This window comes from Gymnoscopelus braueri (genome assembly GCF_963280865.1).
Source record: "Gymnoscopelus braueri genome assembly, chromosome: 17".
In the NCBI taxonomy this organism is placed as follows: Eukaryota; Metazoa; Chordata; class Actinopteri; order Myctophiformes; family Myctophidae; genus Gymnoscopelus; species Gymnoscopelus braueri.
The window spans coordinates 12115967-12140898 of NC_137617.1; the positions used below are offsets into that span (position 1 = coordinate 12115967).

Here is a 24932-nt window from a genome sequence, read left to right on the forward strand (position 1 = left end):
TCCACATCAAAGTTAACCCTGACTATACCAACTTGTTCCTGTGTGACATTTAACACTCAGTAGTTGTGTAGCAAATTGGTTTGAATGGATATGCAAAGGAAATTGTTACTCAAATTGACCACAAGGTGGCTCTCTCTTAACACAATATAGGACCATATTTCGTTTCATTTTATTTTATTTTCAGTCTGTCATTTTATTTCTGTTATCCTTGAATTCACTACATTTTCTACAAATACAATAATAAAAATGAGGTTCACGAGCGTCATGGCTGAACTTCAACTGGGTTTTTGCACTTTCTCTATTTACAACTTGTACATCTACATAAACGTTCACATATCAAATATAAAGTGCTTACGCCATGGCCACGGATATTAAGATTGTACTCGGGCCCTCAAAAGTACCTGTTTGTTCCGTATTGTTCAATAAAAAGCATTTTAATCCGATTGGTGGCCATTTTCTTCGAATTTTCTCCATATGCTTTCAACTACATGACCCTATCGGTTGGGAGGTGTATTGCACTCTGATACATTATAACTCTATGAGAAAATGACCACCAATTGGATTACAATGATTTTTATTGAACAATACGGATGATAAGGGTACTTATACCCACCCGAAGTGAATTTGAACATCCGTGGCCATAACGTGAGCACTTTATATTTTAAATGTCAACGTTTAAGTAGATGTATGGACCGTAAATGGAGAAAGTGCAAAAACCAGGTTGAAGTTTCGTCATGACTGTCATGATATGACAGTCAGTCATATTTCAGAGCTAAACAGGACGTGACGTTTTCTTACGTCCTCATTTTGTTTGTGTTGTTTAAAACTAATGGCGGTTGGTCCTCCTCGTTGTGTTTTATAATTCACACACAGTCTGTTATAAAACACTTTCCTCTGCACAAGAACCACCAGAAGGTACGTAATGTTGCACAGAGCAGCTTCTGTGTGTCTATAATGGACTTCTACAGCGTGTCTGAGGGGTTTTTTAATGTAGCCGTTAGCTAAGCTAACGAATAAAAGGTTAAAGCCTGGGCGTATGCTGCGTCGTACGACGGCGTCACTCACCAAAAAGATAAGATCTACAAGCTGACGACGCGTCGCCTCATTGTGCGTTGGTAGCTTGTAGATCTGTTCTCTTTTGGCCAGCGACAAGAAAGCATAGAATATTCTATCATATATATATATATATATATATATCATATAATATATCTTACACAATTAAATTACATTATGTAAGTAAATGTATGAGACTAGTGGTGGAAAGTAACTAAGTACATGTACTCAAGTACTGTACTTACGTACAATTTTGAGGTGCTTTAACTTTGCTGGAGTATGTCCAATGTTTCGATACTTTTACTTCTACTCCCCTACATCTCTGAGGTGAATATTGTACTTTACTCAACTCCAATTATTTGAAAACTTTAGTTGGTTAGTTACTTTGTAGATTTTGATTACTAAACATACATTAACCACTTCAGCTTTGTATACATTTGAAAATAGCCGATCTACTGTGAGCTTGTAGATCTGCCATTTTCAAAAGATTTTTTTTTATAAATCTTTACATTTGAAAACGTGTTAAATGGACGGACATTCTGCATGAATACTTTATACATTTTGATACCAATACTTTTGTACTTTTACTTAAGTACATTTTGATTACTGGACTTTTATTTGTAATTGAGTATTTCTATGTTGCAGTATTGATACCTTTTCTTAAGTAAAGTACTTACTTTTTCCACAATTGATTTTCAGCCCATATGTTCTTCAACTGTTTTGGGTCATTGAGTGGGTATCTTTGTAAGCAGAAGCTCCCATGTTTTCTATTAGCTAGATGGGTCAAGCAGCTTGACCCTTACATTTGTGATCCATAACCAAGGTCCAATATGAGAAATATTTCCATAACATCAATAATGTATAGCCTAATTGTAACCAATCAGTATTCTGCAACTACATTGACTACATCACTCCTTTGTTGATTGTCTTGCTATTTCTTTAATGCGACTTGACAACACTTGTGATGCAATACTTGAGTGGTGCTCTACTGAGTGAACGGTGATTCAGTACAGAAATGTTGCTTTGTCAATGATATTACACTAGATGTTGATGATATTACACATATAATAAAAATAAATTAAACTAATCAGTACATAACTAAGAAGGCATGTTTTCAGCTGTCCAGGGGACAACAAAAAAATCTGCATTGGGGCCACAACCATGAAGTCAGTTTCCTTGGAAAGCGCACTTCAAATTTCATTAAAAAAAAGATACTTGAATTTCTACAGAGTTTGGCCCACCAGGTAGATATTGTTGGGACAGACTGGAACTAGCCTGGTAAACCCTCCCTCCGGAAATCTCATTTCCATTTGATTCACTTCTGAAATCAAATGGAAATGAGATTTCCGGAGGGAGGGTTTACCAGGCTAGACTGGAACAACCAGTGCAGGGATTGAGGTTGCATAATGTTGTGATATGTTTGTGAAGCGCTTTAGACTGATAAGGTGTTATGTGACTGCAGTCTGCAGGTATGGTTGTGGCTCACCATTGTGGCTTCTACCATCAGATGAAGTCACCAACCTGCTGCACTTTGAGGCACTTCAGCTTGGTGTTAATTTAACATTTATAAACATTATTTCTCTAATATTTGATTAAAATTTCCGATTCAAGTTAAAAAATAATCTGGGATACATTTTGAGCTTTTAGAATAGATCATGCATATTATGCTCCACTGGTTCCAGAATATTTTAGTATTTTTTTTCCTTTTTCTGCATAAAATAATCCATATAATCCATGACATGATGACATCTCTGTTGGCCCTTTGTTTGAGAAAGATACTCTCCTGCGCTCTGTGCATATTATGGCTACTGTACATACATCTTTTTGCACATACCAGTCTTATGGTACTATACTGTAGTTCCATATTTTTGGGGGGAGGGGGAGACCGTTGTTTGTCCCAGGGGGGATTCAGTTTCAGCTTCACCCAGCTGATGGCTTCCCATCCCAGATGGGCGCTTTAACTAACTTGGGTTAGTTAGGCCGGGTCTTGCTCTGGGACACTTTGACACATAGCAGGGGCCTGGCCGTGAACTGGGGAGGACCTTCTGTTTCCCAGATGGCCAGATTCACCTATGGCTGCCCATAGCTGTGAAATGTGTAATAATACTGTTGGGAGCTGCATGTCAGATTTAGCCTACCTCGAGACTAAACCAATGCATTTTTCTCCTTCTAATATTCGTTTGTTGTTGCTCACCTCATGGATGAATACTGTTAATTTTAACTTCATCTTAACCTATGTTAGGACCCAGGTTGCATTGTCAATCAGTCAAGTAATTAATTAAATAATTAAAACACAGGAAGGCAAAATGAAAGCATATTAAAAAAATGTATTAAAAAATGTAAAACCAACAAGTAGAAACCTAAGTAAAAGCAGTGCTAAAACGATGTGTCTTTAAGATTTATTTAAAAAATGTCCACAGATACAGCGAGATACCACAGATACCGCAGATCTCCCCCGGCAGGCTGTTCCAGAGGCTAGGACCACAGTAACGAAAGCCTCTGGAACAGTTGGGAGACCAGTTCCTGAGGATAAGGGCCCTGCCGGGTGTGTAAAGTTCCCTGTGCCTGCAGGAGGGCACCATGGAGGAACAGGCTCCTGCGGCCAGAGGCCTCTTGGGCACACTGTGTGCTGGGGACAGTAAGCTGCAGGGGAAGTCCTTCTACTTGGACAGTGTGAAGGCTCGCTCTGTGACGCTGCTCGTGGAGGCCATCAATCTTCTAGGAGGGGTAAGCGACAGCGTACATAGATTGATGATGATTTATGACTGAAGATGAAGGGTCCTTACTGTATATTTTACACATGATGCGCTGCATATGAAAATGGCTTGTAGTATGTACGTGATTTGTTGTCTTACTGTATAGGCAAAATAATTGATACAGCTGAGTTTAGGATCGCAATTATTTTTCACAGTACTGTATAGATTATTATATGTACGCTGCTGGCAGTTTTATCTGTTTATCTCTGTCACTCTCACACTATCATTGCCATATGTACTGTACACTGCAGGGGTGGTTCTTCATGCTTTTCCAAAGAGAGCACTGAGATCCAAATGGCACTTGCAACACACTATCCATGTAGCGTTTAGAAAGAAAGATGCAACAAAAAACATTGATATCTTATCAGGTGTTAATAGTCTTGCACACACAACAGCCAATATATCTGCTATTTTTTGAAAACTTTTCCAGATTTTGTCTATAATGACATGCCCAAATTAGGCTGAAACTGGTAAAAGAAAATTGTACACATTGGCTGCATAATTGCAGATACTGAAGTCTTAAAGAGTCGAGTAATGGCCGATATATTGGCTTGACCTGGACAAAGTATAAATCGGGCTATAGACTATATATTATGCATACATAGAGGCATTGTATGGACTCGGCATGCTTCAAACTCAGTAGGCATCAGCAGCAATGGAGCACAATTGATAGTTGGCAGCACATTTAAGATTTCCCTTTAAAATGCACTAATGTCTAGCTTGTTAGTCAACATAACCTTTGTGCAACTGGCCACTGAGGTTGACTGGACCGATCCTGGGATGTTTTGTTTGTCTTCTGCAGAAGGTTGAGAGTTTTCTGCACAATGATGTGAGCTTCGTGGTGACTGGAAACCAGGAGGGACTGAAGGAGAAGAGGTGTGCGATCAGCAAAGGGGGCTCCAAAGGGACGAGTGGAGACGTCTGTCGCTCCACACAGAGAGAGAACATCCCCAGCAGTGGCCACGCACAGCGACCAGGGACCCCTCGACCTCCGGTATACACAACACTCATTGTTTGAGCTGGGCATTACAATGGATGAATGTCACATTTTCTCCAAGCGTCCTTGCTGACAGAAATTCAGCTATGTACCTCAATGATTTAATACTTAATTTAATCAAATTTGACTTCAGTTAAAGGGCAAGCAACATAATTTGGGATATCTTGATATAAAAATGTTCATATTGCTTATTGAAGTGTTTTTCCTATTGGAGAATTGTGTATATTGTCTAGCTTTAGATGCACCCCGATACTATGCTGTGCGTCAGTATCATGCCGATGTACTGTATACCTATCTCTGGATTGGGATAGTATCTATAAGGACGTTTAGCTATTGGTTTGATCATTTATTTCCTAATATTATCTTACTTAAAGTTTAATTCCTACTTAGTAGCTCTTTGCTGTGGCATTGATTACCGTGTCTGCTTCACACTCCTACAGTTAAAGACATTCATGGCTGCTCCTTAATTCAACCACAGTTTTCTATAATTAGCCACTGTGTAGCTTCAGCTGTGGGTTAAGTGCCTTGCTCAATAGCTCATCAAGGGTATTTATAAGTGAAGAGGTTTCTCCTTCACTGGGGACAATGACAAAGTGCTCTTAGTGCCTCTCTGTTTAAAAATAGCAGACTTTTGAGTCATTAATTATGACAGTGTGTTCCGTCTCATACACCCTACTTATCTCTGCCAGGCCGCAGGGCCGATCAGCACCACATTACTTGAGCAGACCGCCAGTAGGCCAAAGAAGTACCTACACGCATTGTTTTTTCCCACATAGGTTTTATATTTCTGAAAATATTTAACTTGATGGAAGAGGGTGGGTTGATCGGGCTGAAACCTTTCCCAAGTCATATATCATAGATGCCTCAGAGATGACTGGCATCAGAGACCACTGGTTCTCAAAGTGGGGTCCGGGGAGTCGGGAACCCCCTCAGGGGTCCTTGATTTGGTTCCAAGCGGTTCCCAGCTAAATTTGTTAACATACCAACAACATTAACCACTGTAACCTGGCTATATACATCGTCTATTTTCAAAAAATCTTGAAAATTTTTAACAAGAAAAATCTTGTATGGGAGTAGGCCTACATGGCACGAAATATTTTCTGATGGGGGTCTGCGGCCAAATGCATATTCATTTGGGGTTCCTTGACATGAAAAAGTTTTGAGAACCACTGTCATAGATATACTACTGGCCTGGCCTGGCAGAGATATACTGAGTGTACCTTTCTAGATTAGTGTATTCATAGCAACGTTATTGCACTCACATGCTGCCATTCATTAGGTGAGTCAAACAACATTGCTTTTTTATTAACAACATAATCTCTGTTACTATTGCAGCCTTGTGGCAGCCGTGGCAAGGCTCTACTTGAAAAAGCCATTCGCAACAATGTGAGTACTTCAGTTTAATATGTGCTATTGTTCAACCCGTTGATCAGTGGTTCTCAAAGTGGGGTCGAGGGACCCTTAGGGTTCCCGGTTCCAGGTTATTATTTAAGTGACAATTAATCGTCAACTTAAATTTGTAATAGTGACAGCCTTACATTTGGTTCCATTTGCACACTCTCAAGAGTTATGGGGGTCCTTGAAATGAAAAAGTTTGAGAACCGCTGACGTAGATGGATGTTCTGAGAATACAGTGGGCCCAGAGTTAATATGTCTGCCTTGCAGGGACAAGCGACCAGTGTTTTGGCCAACGCTCGATCCTGGGGAGTGAAGATCTTGTTTGTGGATGGTATCCTTTTAACTGTCTAGTGTTTTCTGCAGAAGAACAATAACCACTTGCAGTAAGCCATACACTGACTGTATACGCCCGACAGTGCGTCGCAATGCATGGTGAGCTTGCACATCGGCTATTTTTTATTCTTTGAACACGTTGGACAGTTCTTTTTTAAATGTTGAATATTTGTGCCTATAAGGACATGTCCAAAACCATGCCGCGGTGGTTAAGATTCTGGCATGACTTTCAGTTTGTATGTATTAAGCAGACATCTTTGATTCGGTATAATCTATTACACCTCCGCTTCCAGCAGGTGGCATCTTGTGTATGCGAGTTGAATGTTTGTACTGTTTGTACCATCTCACACAATTTAGGTTCTAATCACAGTGCACTCTGGAGCCATGTTATTGCATTTTTCCTTAATGCATTTTAAGATGTCCTTTTATACCTGCAACGTTTATCAAGAGACAGCTTCAATACCAAACACAAGGGACCAGAGGTACATTGTTTTCGCTCATTTCTGTTATCATTTGATTGCATTATTGTTTTTGTTCTGATGATAAAGCAACTATTCAGTGTATATATGAGCAGCTCATTGATTTGTGAAATTAACTTTTGTTTTTCATTCAGCAGAAGAATTCCACCAGATGTCTTACTGCACGTGTTATCAAAGGTTTGTTGATACATTAGGATTGTTATATATATTTATTTCCATAAAATCCTGTAAGTATTTCTGCACAGAGTGGTTTGTTTTATTTGTTTTCTAATTTGTCATTTCTCTTCTACAGCTGTATCTTTGAGGTCCCCCTACCTGAAAGTTGAAGACTTGAGCAGGTGGGTAGCATTTTGCTATTCTGTGTGTTTATTTCATTTGAATCTTTTGCGCACCAATTTGAATCCAACTGCAACTCTATCCTTAGAGACCTGTAGCTCCACTGTACCCAAGCTATCTCCAAAAAATCCCTCTAAACTCTCCCTGACCTCCCCTCATCATGTAAAAAGATCCTATCCTTCCACTACAGACGGACCACAGTTCAGCCTGTGCAGCAGAAATTTTAAAGTTTAATTCTGACCCCCAAGGGTAGGTAGTACAGCCCTAAAAAACATCTGCATCGCAACTGTGACTCGGCTTCGCTCACCAGCTTTTCATTCTCTGCTAGGGCCACCCAACTAAGAAGCCTAGCTACTGTACTCATAGTATTTGTTAAGAGGAGGAGAACGAGGGGGTCAGGTCAGGGTATCTCCTAGAGCTGGCCACGGAACTATTGCTTGTTTAGCTCCAGAACGGACACTTTCCCACAGCTCAAATTCCAAAAGGTGAAACGACAATGGGACGGCGGTCACCTGTCCCCGCGTTCGTTACCTCTTACCCCCCAGCGGGCGTTGTGAAGGCTTGTGTTTCAGCCCAAGATGAATTTTCTTAACCCATTAAGACCGGGAACGCATCTGTGTCTTTTTAAGATTTATTTGGCTATTTAAAAATAGCAGATGTACAAGCTCATAGCGCAGCACCGAGTGCCGCGCTATGAGCTTGTAGATCGGCTTCTTTTTCTTTAATCGTGAAAGTTTTTGCAAATTTATGAATATATATTCTGCAAATGTCTTCTAAATCCTAACCGTTTTTTGTAAAAACTTATGTTGCTATATCAGTGGTTCCCAAACCTTTTCATGTCAAGGACCCCCAAAATGATGTGTTTAGCCGCGGACCCCCATCTCAAAATATTTAGTTCCAGGGACCCCTAGAAGTTGTAACAGAGTTCAAAATGTTCGCTTTAAAAATATATATATTCAAAGATTCATGATTAAAAAAAAATAGCAGATCTACTCGTTGCCGTGCTATGAGCTTGTATATCTGCTATTTTTTTATATCCAAATAAATCTTAAAATGACACGGATGCATTCCTGGTCTTAAAGGGTTAATTGAACTTGTTCAGGAGTCCCGCCTGGTAATGTGACAAGCGGCCTCAGTGGTGGCGCTCCCCCGGAGCTCGGAGCTCTAAGCGGGGGATAAGATTTCTCTGGCAGCTGGGCTGTGGCAGGCTCTGCTGCCCCACTGCAGCAGGGGGATCTCTGTGTGCTAACAACTCTATTCAGTGGCTCTGTCATTTCAACTAATTAAAGGGATTAGACCCCATATTATATGAAATTGAACCTCTGACATCTGAAACAAGTCACACGTTTCGGTTGCATAATAAGGTTCTCACATATGCCATAGTACGGTCATCATCCCTTTAGCCACTTTCACCCTGGCGTCCCTATTTTGGGCATGTGAACATAGGAGAAAAACATTTCAGGATTAAAGTAACGAGTCTGAATAAAAAAAATTGTGGAGCTACAGTAAGTGACTTTGACCAGTTTCACTTTCAAAACCTTTGCATTATGCATGTCACACAAACAGAATGCAATGCGTTTTGTTGATATAACAAGTTTTTTCATATAGAGTCCTATCCACAAATCCACCATTTAACTTCCACAATCCACATTATCAAAACCTTTGGTGTTGCGTGTCGCATTATGTTTGTGTGACATGCATGATGCAAAGGTTTTGAAAGTGAAACTGGTCAAAGTCACTGGCCACCTACTGTAGTAGTAGTAGATTGGCTAAACTATAAAATAGGACTTAAGTGGTTAATAGTAAATATTTTTTATTTCCTCAGCTGAATTCAATGATGTTTAACATGTTTTATTTGACCTCATTCTAAAATCTGATATTGAAATGTCTGTTCCTGCTGTGTCACTAGGAAATTCAAGCCCCTGCTTATGCAGTCCATGACTATGCCCACTCTGTATTATGGGGGTCGCTTCAGTCCTTTTGAGCCCCCTCCTCCTCCTCGGCCAGAAGGAACGGCAAAAGAGAAAAGACGGGATAAACACAGGTTTGTTACTGTACTGTACTGAGAAATCAGCAGTTGACCTCCCTTCACTTGCATTTGTTTGATATTTTTCACATACTGTAAGAGATTTCTAACAGATTATGTTAAGGTTTTGAGATACTTCAGAGCCTCATGTACACCATGTCTTTGTTAAACAGGGACGCGGGAAAGGCTATGAGAAGCAGCCAAAACATACCCCAAAGTCCAACTGATCTTAGCCCTTTACCTCGCCAGAGCCGCAAAAAGGACATGGGCTACTGTGAATCCTGCCATCTACCCTATGTCAATCAGGAACAGGTGGGGCTGTTTGTCAAAATAAATGAATGGTGTTTTATGTTTTAGATGTATCCAAATGGGAACAAATTACTAAGTTGACTGGATGTAGCAACGTCAGAAATCACATCCATGAAACACATGGTACATTCCTTTGCTATTTATCACATAAACTCCTTTGCCGAATACTTCCTCCTCTAATGCAACACAATCACAATTTACATGAAGATATGTTGTGGATACGTAGTCTGTTTTGAGTTGCTTTAATACGTCACGTTTTTAAAGAATAAACAAAGGAAGGGCTTCCTTGCAATGAAATCATATTTTTGTGTCCACTTGTCAAAACCTTGGATCAAATAGTAACACTTTCTAAGGTGAAACTGTTCTATGCAATCTTTTGTTTTTATGGTATGGCTCTGGAAGACACTAGTCGTCTCTGTCAGGGTCTGTGTGTCCAGAGCTAATTTCCCAAACCGCTGGACCAATCTGTGCCAAACTTTGTATGCACGCTGCCATTAGGCCACAGAAGTACCTCCACTAATCTATTTTTCCAAATTATGTTAAAACATTTTTTTATATTTCAATTACATTTTAGAATAAAAGACAATGGTGCTGAGCTGAAGCCTTCACCAAATTTGAAGATGCGTCACAGACGACTGACCATCATAGATGACTAATGTCTCATGCTGGTCACGTGGTTCTATGTAGATCCCGAGATCCACATAATTACTACGTATTTCACAATAATGTTCTCTACTGTCTTTGAAACTTTACCTAACGTTTCTTGCCTATAGGATTTGGTGTATTCTGTACGTAATGTCATGTGTTGTGTTTGTCATCATGTTGGCTCTTTGCTGTCCCTTGCAGCACTTGCAGTCTGATGAGCACCGTGCTTTTGTCCTGGATGCTTCTAACTACGTGGAGGTGAACCAGCTGGTGGCTGACATGCATCCAGGTTTCTCTCTCAATCCTCCACAGCAAACGCGAGCAGTGCCGACCCGGTGGGTTTTACCAATGTGTTATTTGCAATCGCATATCTTTGCTCTTTTAATTAACCATATGAACCCTATAGCGTCTCTATTCTAGGGGGGAACATTCGGTTAAGATGTGACTCATTGTGGGCTTGTAGCCTATACTTAGCCTATAAAACATGATTTGGTACGGTACGTTAATGCAATAGAAGTAAGTTACACATCTGTTGTGGTTGGAGGTGGTCACCCTATGACACTTTTCAGATATTTCACGTATGACATGAATATAAAGTGTAAAGTTGACTAAATATCAAGCCTGAGGAAGCGAATATAACATGGTGCCACACTTCTCCATTGAACTTCAATGGACATGGCCACCATGTTCTTTTCTGTTTCTTTGAATGAAACCAAATGGACCAATAAGGGTACATTTGGTTCCATTTGTTCACTGTGAGTTACAGATTGGTGTTAAAGGAGAATTACGGCCAACTTTATTCTTACCTTTATTATGACGTTATGATATCCTAGGACGAGTGGTACAGTACCTGACCAGAAGTGTCGTGAAAGCTCGGGTTACGGTCGAGCGCAAGAACAACAGGTTGCATAATGTTCTCTCACTGACTGTAAACATCACATCTCTCGAAAAACGAAAGAAAAAGCTATTAAAATACGCGATTTCAAGCAAGACCTATAGGCACAGGTTTTTAACTGTGGCGGATCCGTTATGGAATTTCTGTACTGTATCATTTTATTAATGAACAAAAGAGGATTTCCAAAGAAGTACTGCTTGCCAAAAAAGGTGTGAAATGCAGACTTGCAAAGAAGAAATGTCCAAGGCTCTCACGTGAAAAAATATATGAATTTATTTAGAGCCATGCAAATGAGTATGACCAACGCGTTTCGACCTAGAAGGTCTTCATCAGGGTCCGTCAACATTTTATTAATTTTAGTCTAGATTGCAGCTTTAATTAGGATGAGCTTCTTCTCTCTCCAAGGTGTATTATTATTTGTGTCCACCTCCATCCAACTCATGACCTCTTGAGCTAGCTGGAGGATTACTTGTGGGCATTTTAAACAGTTTTAAGTCGTACTTGTGTGTTGTCAATATTTACTCATTGTTTACTGTCTGTCCTGTTACATTTTACACAAAATGTTTCTTGTTATAGCTTTAATTGAATTACATAGCTTTGTTGAATACTAGTCAGATCAATTAAGGCATTCTGTGGCCTGCTATTTACCAGTGCTGTGCCTCAAATGTTGCTATGGGTGCAGTTCCAATTGTAGAATCGAATGAACTTTTATTTATAGCTTATATGCTAATATAAAATGAATGAATGAATGTGTAAGAAAATATTTATTAATTTATTGAATTTGTTCATAAAGTAGCCGTGTAATAAGCAGGATGATGTACAAAGAACTGGTCATCATTGAAAAGATAAATGATGCAGGTCTCTAACGCAGAGCTCCTGCATTACCCTGAAAATAAAAGTCTTGCTCTACATTGTACTGTAATTGATGCATGGGTAGATGGGTGACTTGTTTGTTAATTTTATATTGTCGATTCAGAAACAAATAATAATGTTTGTTGTTGGTCTTGCAGGCTGCCAACTCCTCCTCCACCCATTCAAGTGCCCAGTCCAGCTGAGCTGGAGCTTCTCACAGATTTGGAGACGGAGCACGTTCTCCAGGCCCTGCTGATCCAGGTCCAAGCTCCAAGCCCTCACACGAAGCCTCTGTCCTCCAGCCCGGCTGGCCCAATTCCAGTACTTCCAAACGCTGACAGCCAGCCTTCCCACCCCAGTCCCACCATCCCTCGAATGGGCAGCCAGCCTTCCCAACCCAGTCCCACCCTGCCTGGCAGGGTGGGACTGGGGTGTCCTCGGTCCTCTAACACAGACAGCCAGCCATCTCACCCCAGCCCCACCACCCCTCGACTGGACAGCCAGTCCGACGGCCCCTGCTCAGCTGTCCTGCGGTCCGATCCCCCTCTTCTAACTCCCTACTCGGACTCCCCTGACCACCTGCCACCAGTCCTCAGCCCCCAAGTCCCAGTTGACCTCCTGGAGCCCCACAGCTCCTACTCACAGCCCCCCTTTCTAAGTTCTCATCCATATCTACCCGAGGAGTTTGATATGGAAATCCTCTCTCTAACACAAATGCAAACCGAGGTTGTTTGTCAGGTTGTACCAGGTCAATCAAATAGAGAGGGTCAGCCTCTGTCGTTCAACAGGCTCATGCACCCCAACAACAGCGATGAGCATCCTGGTCAGGCTGTACGTAGGTCACGGTCCCTCCCTCGGCTGTCAACGACGGTACCAAATGGCGGAAAGCGTTACTGTTCGGCCAGCCCCGAGCGCAACCCGAGGAAAAGAAGGAGGGTGTCCTTAACTAGTTCCCAGAGGTTGCGACCAATATTTTGCCCCATTACCTACAGTAATCCAGAAGACGTAATGCCAGTAGCTGAGGTTGACTTATTAATGGCCACGTCAGCAAACCACACCTCAATCTGTAGTGCTGCATACAGCATACCATCTGTGGAACACGTTTATTTTAACATGGATCAGCAACAGAACTTAGATCTCGGTGAGGCACATGTTCCAAAATCGACCCTGCAGTTTATGCCGACAGACAATGCGGACAAGCTCCGTCCAAGCCAACTGGTTCTTAACACGTCCCTTGTTCCTAGTTTACCGAAGTTCCCTCAGTGGTTAGGGCACATGGTTGACATTTCAAGTCTCTGTAGCACGTCTGTTAAACCAACCTGCACGGAGACAACTACCCGTGCTGAGACTCGCACCGCACAGATGCCTGATCCCTCTTTATACTCTCTATGCGATAAATCTCACTGCCCCGCGTCCAGTGAAGAATCTCACCCTTCCCGCTCTTGGTCCTTAGCCCCAGAGATGGCTGGCCTCTCCCCGTCGTCCTCGGACTCAGACTGGGACTGCGATCTACTGGCTCGGCTTAACCCTAACAACACTCAAACCTCCCTCCTGCCCGGTCTGGGCCAGGAGCTTCTCCACAGGCCCTGCACCGGTATGAACAGCAACTACGAGTCCCGCCTGCACTCGGTACTCCATTCGCCGCTGACCCCACCAGCCTCGTTCTGCGGGGAGGAAACTGACCCCTCTGCATTTTCCAGAACCGTGATGCAAATTGTTGAGGTTCAGCATTGAGGATGGTGAATCTGTGGCGTTTTCAGGTGTTACATGATGAGCTAAAAGACTGACTTTTGTGAATTAATTTTATGATTATACCACCACTTTTAAAAATGTATTTTTGTACTTTTTGTTTTGAAGAGCTGCTTATTTAAGGTTTTATACATATCTAAAGCATGCTTTTAAAATTATGAATAATGCCCCGGCCCGAATTCCCCACTGATGCACACGGGACGCCAGTCCATATTTTGTATGTTGTGAATGTGCTGACTCAAGGCTTTCTGCAGCTACGTCCGGAAACACACGTCAGTATTGAGAATTTAATGAGGCTATGCTGAAAGGGACATTACTCAATTAGTTTAAGTGCTCTGTGTCTGGATCGGAGCCCACTCATGCCTCTGTCGACCGTCAAACAGGACTTAACGTGCTGAGAGGAGTCTAGTAGCCACGCCTGTCGCTAGCCACAAAGCTGTCTAATTAATGTCAAAAGGGCTCTTTGTCTTTTTTTGAAGGTGGTCCAACAATACTGTGTTTTGAAAAGGCACCTGCTGCGTAGCAAGGCACGCGGTGCCTTGCTCACCGCAGTGCACTGCAGCTGCACCCATGCAGCCGTTCCATATGGCCCTCGGTTGTTTCAGCACTTTGGTAGCAACAATGATATGACTTATGAAGGTTTTGTTGATGAATTTCACCCGTCGCCCGTCAAAGAAACACCTTTACTCTGAATCATCCTACATGAATAGTATATTGCCGGCGGCGGCTAGTTACCCAGCTCCAAGATTCACATTACAAAGAGTAATAATATCTGTTCCTTCATCTAAGATTATTAGAATAACCCCATGTCAGACTATGTACATCAGCGTGGTTTATACTCTTTGGATGTGTTTAACTAGTAAACTATACTATGATAACTCCAATCACAACATGCAAAGTAAAAGGCAACACTTGTTTAACTTATACAAATACAAATGGGCAGCTCTTTGCATAATGTGCAAATTTTATTATGAATTTTAAATAAATGTTTTTAAATAAGTTTAAAATGTTCATTATTGTGAGAATGCCTTTTATAAAGCTGTTGCTGAAGTCGAACAGTGTGAACCAGTAAGTGGCAAGTTACATGGTATGATTTTCACTGATTAGTGATTAGTCTTGGTATGGTATGGTAGGATATTCATTGTATTTAGTCTACCTGTATCATGGTATGATTTTTCAATCTGTGGTTAGGCAGATTGAGTGTCGATTTATCTCAGAATGTTCAAATTGACCCATAACACTCAGGACTGTACAGTGTGTTGTTGTCTCATAATGCTGACGGTGTGCTTATGGTCTAGAGGAGAAGAAGCACACAGGGAGGGGAGGAGGCGTCAGAACATTCAAGGACAGTGGTTCGGTCGATGTGTCCTTTGAGCTCACCACTCCTCTCTGCATAGCATCCCGCTGACATGCACAATATTTGATACCCAAGTCCCATGTCTTGTAACATTTTTTTCCCCCTCTCAATTCAACCTTTAAACTGTTTTGTCCTTTTCAGACCCAGCGTCTCTCTTCCGTCATGGTCAAGGCAGCAGCTGAACAATGTTTTTTCAACCAGAAATGCTTCTCATGATGAAAGAGAAAAGTGGTGGTGCAGTGATAAAATTAGGTCTGTGACAAGCTGTTTTACTGTGCCTCAGTTGGAGTGACAACCACTTCACGCAACATGTTTTTGAATAGTTATATTCACTCAGATGCCACAGTTGGATGTTCTAATATAAATTCAATAATATTTTGTATAATGACTTGTTCTAGTGTCGTCATCGTAACTTGGCAACAGACGGCAAAGACTGGTTGCAGACACATTTAAACCTAATTACTTGTCTATGAATAAATACAGAAATTCCAAGGCACTTGATTATAAAATTGCTATCTATTGGAGTTCACAATCAAATGACCATGTTGGGGTGTAATGTTGCCCTCTACACCAGTTATCGATGTGATATCTATCCAGATACTTTAGTGTCTGGATGTTAGAGAATGCATTTTAACCACTTAAGCCCTGGCTTATACTACGTTGTATGATGGTGTCGTGCAGCAAAAATAGCCATGTAGATGATTTCACTATTCTTTTTTTTCATTTGAATCATTTCACCTAGGAACACCAGATTGAAAGTGTCTTCTGGACCTTTTGAACGTTTTAGAGTCTTTCAGTTAAAGGCTGTCAAATTAAATAGGCCCTGCCTGGAAATAACAATGAATGGAATTATGCAATTTGAGCATTTGTGTGTGTCTTCAAAAGTTTGCCAAGGACACAATAGCATGAACCACAATTAATTGCATTTAGAAAGGTAGAATAACCCATTACACCAGATTACTGTAATTAACTGCTTGGTTGGACAGAACACCTGTTGTAGCCTACCTGGTGGAGAAGAGCAACAGGACTCCACAGCAAGAGCAAACAAGGTATTTAATTTGCCTTGAAATGTGAGTGTAAGGCATTACTTCCATAATTATTAACGCCTATGTTTTGCCTATAATTATTTTCTAGACACCCAAATCGATGCCCTCTAACACTTTCCTCGAGGTTGGGTCCAGAAAGGGACCACCAGGGGTCCAAATGCACCCTTAATGCTCCCTTAACTCTGAGAGTGTGCACATGCATTTCACTCTGAGTCAAATTAACACTGATGAATTTACAGTGTAATTGGTGTTTAAGAGATAAAGCTTTTTTCATTTTTTTTTCATCAAATGTGGGTCCATGGCCTAATGCATATCAAACTGGGGGTCAAATGACACGTCGTACGATGGTGTGCACCAATGTTGCTCTGTTTTTTTTTTTTTTTACGTAGCCTTACAGTAGGCAGGCACTCCTTTTTTAAGGGGTTTCTTAATGCATCATAATTATACAATCAAGGCAAAACAAGTACCCAATGGAACAGTAGCCCCCCCCCCCCTCTCTTGTCAACGACGCCTGAAATGTATGAGCTTGTATGTGTTTTCCGCGCGCGACACCGCCGTGCGACGAAGTACATAAACTGGTCTTGATTCGCCCCGCGCGCGCATTCATGTTCACACCGTTTGCTTTGAAGACGAGACGACGCGCAGCAAAAAAAAAAAAGCACTGCAGCGGCCGTTTGGCAGAACGACGTCTGGTCGAGGAGGAGAGACGCTTGTTGGCGGACACATTTTCATAGACGCGAAACACACTGACCACCACCATCATGACGACTTTTCTGTTCGGAGACTGACTGAAGGAGCTCCACCACCACCACTACATTCAAATGTCTTTTTTATCATTTCCTTCGGAAGAAGAAGCGAGGAGAAGGAGGCGGAGGAGGCGGTTGTGAGAGAAGATGCGTTTTTGAACCCATACCCGCCCGGTCTCTCTCAATCTCTCTCTCTCTCTCTCTTTGTGCCCGGCGGTATATCAACCACAACACGACCACCGACCACCAGACCACCCAAACCAAACCACCTGGGCTGTGTCTTTCTCCGTCTTCTATCAGCAGCCCACCTGTGTGTGTGACTGACTGGCTGACTGCATGTGCATCATACATGTGAGGCCGGGGGGACTATAATGTGAGAGGCAGAGAGGAGGAGAAGCATCATCATCATCATGCTGGCTGCTGTCACCTGCTGCTGCTGCCTGCTGCTGCTGTTCGCCGCACTGACCACAGGTGAGAACACTGGTTGGTTCTCAGAGACATTTTCCATGTCAATTAAAACCCAGTGGTTCTCAACCTTTTCAGCAGGCCGTGACCCCCCCCCCCCCCCCCCCCCAAATAATCCTATTTGAACTGGGGACCCCCCATTTTGTTTGACTCCGTTCTAGCTCTGGACTGGTCCATAGCCTGGAAGGAGAACTCCTTCCAGGCTATGGACCAGAGCTAGCTCCGTTCCACAGATAAATAGCAAAAATAGCAGATCTACAAGCTCACAATGCCTCGCGTTGTGAGGCATTGTGAGCATAGGTTGGCTATTTTCAAAATGTTAACATATGTTATTTGACAATTTGGCCAATGTTTTATAGTATAGTTTATTGATTACTTTTGATTCAGTAATGGTCTTTTTTAAGGTATTAAAAAGGTCTAAAAGTCCTTAAATTGTCACTTCACAATCATCTGGGGACCCCCCCCAAAAAATCCCCCTGGGGTCCCGACCCACAGGTTGAGAACCAAATTAATATTGTAGCGACCCCGCAAAAGACCCGGGCCGTAACTTGCTCCTTCAAGGGAGCTATATAGCTCTCTTGGCGTTGTTTGTTAACCTGCCGGTCTGGCGAGCTGGAGACCAGGGTTTGATTTCCAGTTCGGTGCGCTAATTGGTGTCAGAATTGGGATTCGAACCCCACACCTCACAGCTCGGTGCGCGAAACGGTACAATATGTACGTATTTGGCCACGGACCCCATAGGCCTACTTGAAAAGATTTTGTGGCAGGACCCCCCCCCCCCCCCAGAAGAGAATATTTATGTTTTTATGTTTTAAAAAACTGTCTTAAATTAGGCTATTATTCCAACTAACATGTAAAAAAAAAATCAAGATTTTTCAAAAAATAAAAAAATAACCGGTCTATAAGCTTGTAGATGGGCTATTTTTGAATAGCCGAAGTATAGCATAGCATAGGGTTAAAGTGCTATATCTTAATTAGCTGTGGACCCCTCAAACCCCTTTAAGGACCCCCGGGGGTCTCTGGACCCCACTTTGAGAACCGTCTGCAAGAAACCCCAGGCATAGGCATAATCTATAACATGTCATGTGTCAACAACATGCATGTCACATGAAGATGGACGGGCATGGATTGAGATGCACTGATCTGCAATCAGATTAATGTGCAAAATAAATAAATAATCAGAGTTGGAGAAAATGCATACAAGAACTGAATTTGAGGTAAAATGTGACCACTAGGGGGTGACAATTGCCATCCCCCCCCTGAGACCCCGGTCCCCAAATGAGCCTCACAGGGAGACCCGGGTTCGAATTAGGGGTGCATGATAGTGTCGCTGTCGCTTGCCGACAAGAACAGATCTACAAGCTCACATTACAAGGAGCTGGTAGATCTGTTCTCGTTGGCAAGCGAGACTGTGACACCGTAGTAGGCCTACTATAATATTATTAATATACAGTAGGCTATTCATATATTTTTTTGTCAGGGTTTCTTTCTTTTATATATTTTAAATTAATCATATATTCTGTTGCATGCATTTCCAAAAAAATGCTCCATTGAAATTAGAGGCTAGCCTAGTGGTGGCAAAAATGTACCCCAGCCAATAGATCTTAAATGACTTGATATTTACTCGTCCAGGTTAATCTTAACACTAAACTGCACTTGTTGCACGGGCAAGTGAATAGGCTACACAAAAATGGGTTAAAATAGATACGCTAGTTACAGAAGATTACAAGATTTTGTATTTAAACCGTCTTCAAAGGATTCACTGTTGTACCTTATTTTTACTTGTTAAAGCTGAAATCCATAACATCCGTAAGTTCACCTCCACCCATCTCCACGGTCCACACCCACCCTGGTCTCCCATGTCATGTGGGACATCCTACCACTCAAGAGGGAATCCTCGCATGGGTGACCGTGACATTGCACGTATGAGCTTCAGGCCTTACTACAATATTTATGTCTCAATGGAATAAGAGTAGCTGGAGACCTCCTCCAACCACTGCAGATGTGCTAATTATATTGTATTAACATACTCTACTGTACAGATCGGTTAAATGAACGTTGTATTCATTAAAATAAGGATTGTATCTTATTCTTTAACACATTGAATGTTGGTTGTTGACCACTTGAACCCCAGTGTCCATATTCAGGGGGGAGGGTGGGCCAAAAATAGACGATCTACAAGCTCACAATGCGTCGCAATGCGACTCATTGTGAGCTTGTAGATCGGTTATTTTTGCAGAAGAGATTCGGTGTAGACGGGGAAAAGTGGTCAAAGGTACAGTTGTAACTCAAGTCCAGTTCTCTAAGACTACAGGGGTCTAAAGTGGTTAAGAAGCCCTGTGTGTTCTGCTGCAGGTCTGAGCCTGTGGGAATGGGACAACCTGGAGGCAGATCCCCTGTCTCCTGCCCAGGTCGTGGTGCAGCCCAAACGGCTTGTACAGCAGATCCACTCTGATGGAGAGCTGCCCCACGGCCACCTGGACACCCGAGTCAAAAACCTCACCGCAGGAGTGCAGGTGAGTCTGTCTGTCTCTCCTCTGACAACGGCTGAATACATCTGTTTGACAATGCTCAAGAGAGAGTTGCCTTACCAAGCTTTACAAAGGTGTAGGTTGGGTTGGAAAGTGACTCTCTTTTTTTAAAGTCAAGATGACATGAAAAATGCCTTTTTAAACCTTTTGTTCACATCCCTAGTCATACTGTGCACCTGCAGGAAAGTAAATTCTTAAATGGTGTATTTATATAGCGCCTTTATCCAAAGCGCTTTACTGTGTGTATTACATTCCCACACACACATTCATACACCGAAGGAAATCATGCAAGGCAACCAACCTGCTCATCTGGAGTGTCTTGCTCAAGGACACTTGGAAGCCAACTCTGGGGGAGCTCGGGATAGTTTATTTTGCGTTTATTTTGCGCTTGCGTGTTCACGTGTGGCGTTTTTATCTGCTTGCTGAGAGCTGAAATCTGTTCAGCTCGGGCGTTTGGAAGATCTTTTGAAAGATTGCTCTTTTTGGTGAAGGAGAGGTAGACCGACCGTCAAGGCACTACTTGACATGGCCAGTTCATCAATGATGTATAAAAGTGGGGCGTCACCACTGCATTGCCATTTGTGCTGTTCTGTTATCAACCTGTACACCTAGTAACTTGCTATGCCAATAGCATAGCTCTCTATATTTTGTATTTTTGTAAGTAGCCTTCGGGAACAATGGTTCCCCAACTTTGTGGCCCCTAGGTCAGGAACCTCCTGTTTAAGTAGCATGAGGCAGCTTGATGTACAAGTACACCCCCTGGACATGACGCTAGTGTGTTGCAGGGACTTACCATCAATCCTTAATGCTGAGTGCTAACTACGCGAGGACGCAGGTTTGTGGATTGGGATCTGGCTATTGGGTGACATTTTTTTTATAGTCCATGGTATTTGGCCGGGGATTGAACCCTCACCTCCGAGTCACAGGGCAGACACTCTAACCACAAGGCCACTGAGCTATTTAGTGTCAGTCTGGCAAAATCTATCAATTTAAATGACTAAGTTGCTACTGGTTGCTGCCTTCTAGTGGTCAGAAATCATTTATTGCACCTTTAACGTAAAACTAAGTAAGTAAAGTTATACATACTTTGCTGATATCAGAAGCAGTGGGTAGTGTACTAGTGACATCATATATCGAGGAGGACAAGATATAAAGATGGAATAAAGGCATATTTGTTAATAGATTTGGGCAAGTTCCTTCGTTACCAATGCGTAAAATCTTCGTATAACACAGTATGGACTATAGGCCTATCCGACTTACCTTGCTCAGAAGTTGCACTACCAATAATTAGCTTATGTTTCCATCTAGTTTTCTTGTGAATTCTCCCCTTTTTTTTTTACACAAACCTTCTGTTATGGCATCTTTCCATCTGCTAGACAACAGAGAACACAAACTCCTTGGAGCGTAGCTGTGTCAGAAGAACACACAATTACAAAAATGATTGTGTTAGGAAACTGAGAGAGTCTCAAACAACATTATTCCCTCAAGCAATCATTAAAACCTTCTCAAGATAGTGAAGGTTCTTGTTTAGTTTTTTGCCTAGATATTTTGGGGGCTTTTTCTGAGCCTGAATTTGATAGACATACCTGTATAGTGAGAGAGGCAGGGAACACGGAGAGAGAGAGAGTATAGGGGAGTGACATGCAGTAAATGGTAAGGCTGGCTGGAAATCAAACCGTTGTCAGGATTTAGAGCCCATGTGGTATGTGCTCTAACCACTCAGCTATTGGGTCGCCCCAGAACACAGGTTTAACCATTTAAGCCCTACGCATATACTTTATTGTACATCAAATAGGGAAAATGGCACATCTACGAGCGCTGCTTGTTAGATCTGCTATTTTTGCTGACTTCTTACCTATTTTTGCTGATACTCGCCTATTTTGGCCAAATGTTCACATATTATGATATGCCCATAATTGGGATGTTAGGGTTCATGTGGTTAATCTGCTTCTGTGAAGGAAATATTCACACATCCACTTAATTCAGATGCAGGTGCACTGAAGGACACTTCATTTGAACAAAGAATTCATGACAAAAAGCATACATTTTATTCAAGCATTGACATGACGTTTCGGTCCCTATGGACCTTTACCTATAGTGTCTTGTGTAAACCTGCTTCTAAAGTGCATCTAGACAAGACGTCCACCATTCTAGTTGGCAATGTCTATGTCCACGTGTTTATTTGAACTTTTGCCCCGTGAAAAATATAAGGTGTCCAATGTCCTTGTGACTGAGTACAAAGTAGGCTATTGCCTGCTTAACGTCCAAACATGATGAAAACAAAACATCCATATGCTGTCTTTTACTTTTTTAGATGCTCATCTGTTCCTGATCATCACACTTTTTGCTAAACTTGTTGTTTGACACATGGATCACACACACACACACACACACACACACACACACACACACACACACACACACACACATACACACACACACACACAGTCTGCACCAACCGTATCAACTTACAGTCAACTAGATAGCTTAACTGTTTGCCAGCCACCGTGTTGAGGAAATCATTTAATTAAAACAAAAGCGTGAAAACCATGGGATGCCAGTTTACTGTTACCGTTTGAACTTGAGACGGTCTTGTTTGTGGAGACGTGGCTGTGATCATTAGGTCAGTAAACGTGCCGTCCAGCCAGAGCTTGTCTGCGTTTGTGGTCGTTCACAACATGCAGTCCAGACTCCAGTCACATTGGAAAGACCAAAGTGTTAGCTGTTAGCTTTGACCCATCATCAAGCATGCAGCTAATCACAGTGTGGAACGTAACTTGAGTGATGTACTGTATCACCACTTAGGGCTGTCACGATAATGACATTTTACTTGGCGATTTATTGTCATACAAATAACTGCCATTAACGATTTAATAGTATTAATTGGGTTCTGTACTTAAAAAAAACAATTTAGTATTTAAAAATAAATAAAAACAACAATAATACCCTATTATTAATCATTGTATACAGAAGAAATAGAAAAACTGCTGTAATTGTATACATTGTCAGAATCCGTTCGTTCATTTGTGTGCTACAAATGTGACTGTGAGGGCGTTTGGGTGGTGCAGGGGTAAAGTTCCTATCCACCGTGGAGACTATAGGGCTGGAATCCTCCCACGATGCCTCCAGCTTGGCTGGGTGTCCAATTGTCTTGTGTTCATGAGAGGGAAGCCGGGCGCGGAGGGTGAACCTTGTCATTGCACCAGTGACTCCTGCAGGCTGGCAGGTCACCAGGTATAGCTCCTTACTGGCAGGTAGGGGCCAGCAGTGACAAGACCTCACAGAAATGTACTGGGAACTCAGCAATTGCCATAAGAAAAGGGGGGGGAAATTATTGCCAGCTCAAACTGTGAAATGTATGCCAATGGGGAAAGTATATTGGATGATCCATTTTTATCCACTTAGCAACTATTGCATTTATCCCACCAATATTTCTAGTTGTATCATGGCAAGGTTACTACATACCTCTCCTCTACCCCATCTGTTTTGTTGAATACAACATTGATTGTTGAATATTAATGTATACAAATAAAACGATAATCCTTAAGTCGTGGTCAGTTTTCATCAATCAAATATTTTCTTTTTAACTACTCTAAGGATGGCTATGTTGGACAGTCAGTCCTTTCAATACACAGTCTGGTCTCAAACAAAATATCTTGAAAATGGCCAGCTGGATTGCCATGAGATTTGCTGTGTACCTTCATGAAAGAATAAATCCTACAGATTTTGTTGACCTCATGGCTTTTCCTCTTGTGCCATCCTTAGGCCAACATGTCCACTTGCATAAGCAAATATTGTCATTCTTTTCACAGTTCACAGCCTCACAGAGGGGTTTGGAATAATGTCCAGTTGGAATAACACGTCACACATATCGAAAGTTTTGGTTTTGAAATGAGCATTTCTCTGCTCGTTAAATCCTCTGAAATCGACTGATTTCCCAAATGGCTGGGCTGATGACCTGCCTTGAACCCACCTGACTGCCCGCTTTCACCGGGTCAAGATCATATCCACTGTCCTCAGACCTGAGGTCAGTTGTGGGTGTGTGTTGTGTGCACTGCACACTCACTCACCTCTGTTGTGCAGAGCCGTCAACATCACCTCCCCCATCGTAAACCTAACGAGAGGCCCTGACAGGTCAGACAATGCCTGATCCCAGCCCCCCCCCTGCCTCTATTTCACCACATTAGATGATATTTCACACCTTAACCTCCCCTCTCCTGTTACCACCATGACACCATTTGTCAGCCAGAGGCCGGCCGGCCGACCGGTCAGTGGATATAACGTGTGACCTTGAGATTAAAGTCTGGAGTCACAGCGTACTGGACAGGAGACATGAAAATAAAAACATCTTGTTCTTTCCACAAGGGCTGGTTTTTCCACCAAGACCAGGCAGTGACTGTGAATTTACACAGTCTCCGTCCACACTTGAAAATCACTTAACACTTAACCCAGGCCAGTTATCAAACAGTTCGCTATCATGTTGGCAATAGTTCATTTATATTAAAAATGTCTTTATGCAAGTTCAACCTTAATAAATTAAGCATACCCAACTGTGATTTTTTTTTCTCAAATAAAGCTCCTCCCGTCTTTGAACCATATTAAACCTGGTGTCCCTATTTTAGGACTTTCAATCTTTTTTTTTTAAATAGTGAAATTAGCACATCTACAGATCTGCTATTTTCACTATTTGCCATAAGAGGAATCATACAGGACTTTAAAGGTTAACCATAGTGAACAAGTACATCAGTCATAAAGTGTCACCACCAAGGATGTAATCCTGGTAGAAGGGTCATTGGGTATTTTTGGGTACTTTTGGGTAATTAGTAATGACCCTGGCAGGGTGCAAGGTTTCCGCTAGCCATATTTGGGGGTGGGGGTGTATGCACCACCCGACCGATTGTTACACCTCGTTACTGTAGCGTTTCACTTCCATCGCATCGTAGAGGCTACACGCTGGCG

At 42.1% G+C, this 24932-nt stretch overlaps 2 protein-coding genes across 3 annotated transcripts in view; both read left to right on the forward strand.

Annotated features, from left to right (window-relative positions):
* Positions 1–819: 819 nt before the first annotated feature.
* On the forward strand, positions 820–14492 carry dbf4b (DBF4B-CDC7 kinase regulatory subunit). 2 transcript variants are annotated; one of them, XM_080456050.1, is made up of 12 exons: positions 820–915; positions 3474–3780; positions 4612–4803; positions 6142–6192; positions 6472–6535; positions 6955–7019; positions 7151–7193; positions 7309–7354; positions 9262–9396; positions 9552–9690; positions 10534–10667; positions 12238–14492. In XM_080456050.1, exons 2-12 carry the CDS (start codon positions 3634–3636, stop codon positions 13811–13813), a joined length of 2592 nt encoding a protein of 863 aa, XP_080312176.1. In that variant the 5' UTR covers positions 820–915; positions 3474–3633; the 3' UTR covers positions 13814–14492. The 2 variants fall into 2 exon arrangements, with proteins under 2 accessions (XP_080312176.1, XP_080312177.1); XM_080456051.1 differs by having other exon boundaries at positions 7154–7193.
* A 2452-nt stretch (positions 14493–16944) lies between these two features.
* Positions 16945–24932, forward strand: part of adam11 (ADAM metallopeptidase domain 11) — a 57521-nt gene continuing 49533 nt past the window's right edge. Inside the window, 2 exon segments of the mRNA XM_080456063.1 lie at positions 16945–17448; positions 19798–19958. Coding sequence (XP_080312189.1) covers positions 17388–17448; positions 19798–19958 — 222 coding nt within the window. The 5' untranslated portion in view covers positions 16945–17387.